This window comes from Egretta garzetta, unplaced genomic scaffold (assembly GCF_000687185.1).
Source record: "Egretta garzetta isolate BGI_Z169 unplaced genomic scaffold, ASM68718v1 scaffold108, whole genome shotgun sequence".
Classification (NCBI taxonomy): domain Eukaryota; kingdom Metazoa; phylum Chordata; class Aves; order Pelecaniformes; family Ardeidae; genus Egretta; species Egretta garzetta.
Window position 1 is genome coordinate 6,968,248 of NW_009260614.1, and position 1,044 is coordinate 6,969,291.

The following is a 1,044-nucleotide window of genomic DNA, read 5'->3' on the forward strand; positions in this document are numbered from 1 at the left end:
TCATCTGCCAGGAAGCGGTGGCGGGGCGACCCTGCTATGACACCCTGATCTGTCCCGCCTGCGCCAGCGCCTGGTTCCACCGCCGCTGCATCCAGGTAGGTGGCATCGCCCCCAGCCCCAGACGTGATCAGCCCTGTCATTGCCCCGTCACCCAGCTCCCGTGGGGCGAGCGGGGACCCCGCACCGCTGATGTTGATGGCAGCTCTGCCCCAGGGCCAGGCGCTGCGCTCTGCCCTCTACCACTTCCGCTGCCCGCTCTGCCAGGACATGGCGACCTTCCAGCAGGAGATGTTTCGCCTGGGCATCAAAATCCCCGACAGGTCAGTGCCCTCCCTCCTGCTTCCCTCCTGCTCCAGGATGCTCTGACCAGTCCCCTCCGGCCTCCCTGGGTGCCAGCAGGGCCCCCAGCTGAGCATTCCTGGCTCCTCCAGGGATGCTGCCTGGGAGGAGGAGGAGGGGGCCTTCGCGGGCCATTACGAGCGGCACAGCTCCTGTGATGCCAGCCAGTGCCTCTGCCCAGTGGGACGGGAGGAGTGGGAACAGAATGGGTGAGTGTCAGTGACCCCGGTCCCCACAGTTCCAACGAGGACACGATGCCTTCATCTCCTCCTTGGGGCAGGGCTGGAGGTGCTCCAGGACGCCGAGCCAGGCATGGCGCAGGGAGCGTGCCGGCAGCTCGGCCGGGGCTGCCTGGGGGGAGCAGGGTGGAGGTGGGCTCGGCACAGCACCGGGGCTGGCAGCCCACAGCTCAGGGGCCTTTGGTGGCAGCGGGTCCCCTTGCTCCCCCAGGCCCTGGAGACTCCTGCTCTGTGCCTCCTGTGGCTCCTGTGGGACCCCCCAGCTCTGCTCCGCCCTGGGGGAAGATGCTGACTCCTGGGAGTGCGGTGACTGCAGGGACATGGGCACAGGTGGGGGGGGCGGCGGGGGGGGACAGGGTGCCCAGGGCCACGTGGCCACCACAGGCACCCGGAGCGTGGGGAGAGGAGCGGGGCTGTGACCCGGGGGGGCAGGGAGCGCGGCATGGGCTGCTTGTGCTCCTCCCCC

The 1,044-nt window shown here is 69.7% G+C and overlaps 1 protein-coding gene across 1 annotated transcript in view; it reads left to right on the top strand.

Moving 5' to 3' along the window:
• The window catches only part of LOC104131816 (PHD finger protein 7-like), a 1,987-nt gene extending 990 nt beyond the window's left edge, over positions 1 to 997 (top strand). The window contains exons 4-7 of the mRNA XM_035900545.1: positions 6 to 95; positions 214 to 320; positions 432 to 548; positions 790 to 997. Coding sequence (XP_035756438.1) covers positions 6 to 95; positions 214 to 320; positions 432 to 548; positions 790 to 997 — 522 coding nt within the window. The remainder of the gene's footprint in view (positions 1 to 5; positions 96 to 213; positions 321 to 431; positions 549 to 789) is intronic.
• The last annotated feature ends 47 nt before the right edge of the window (positions 998 to 1,044 follow it).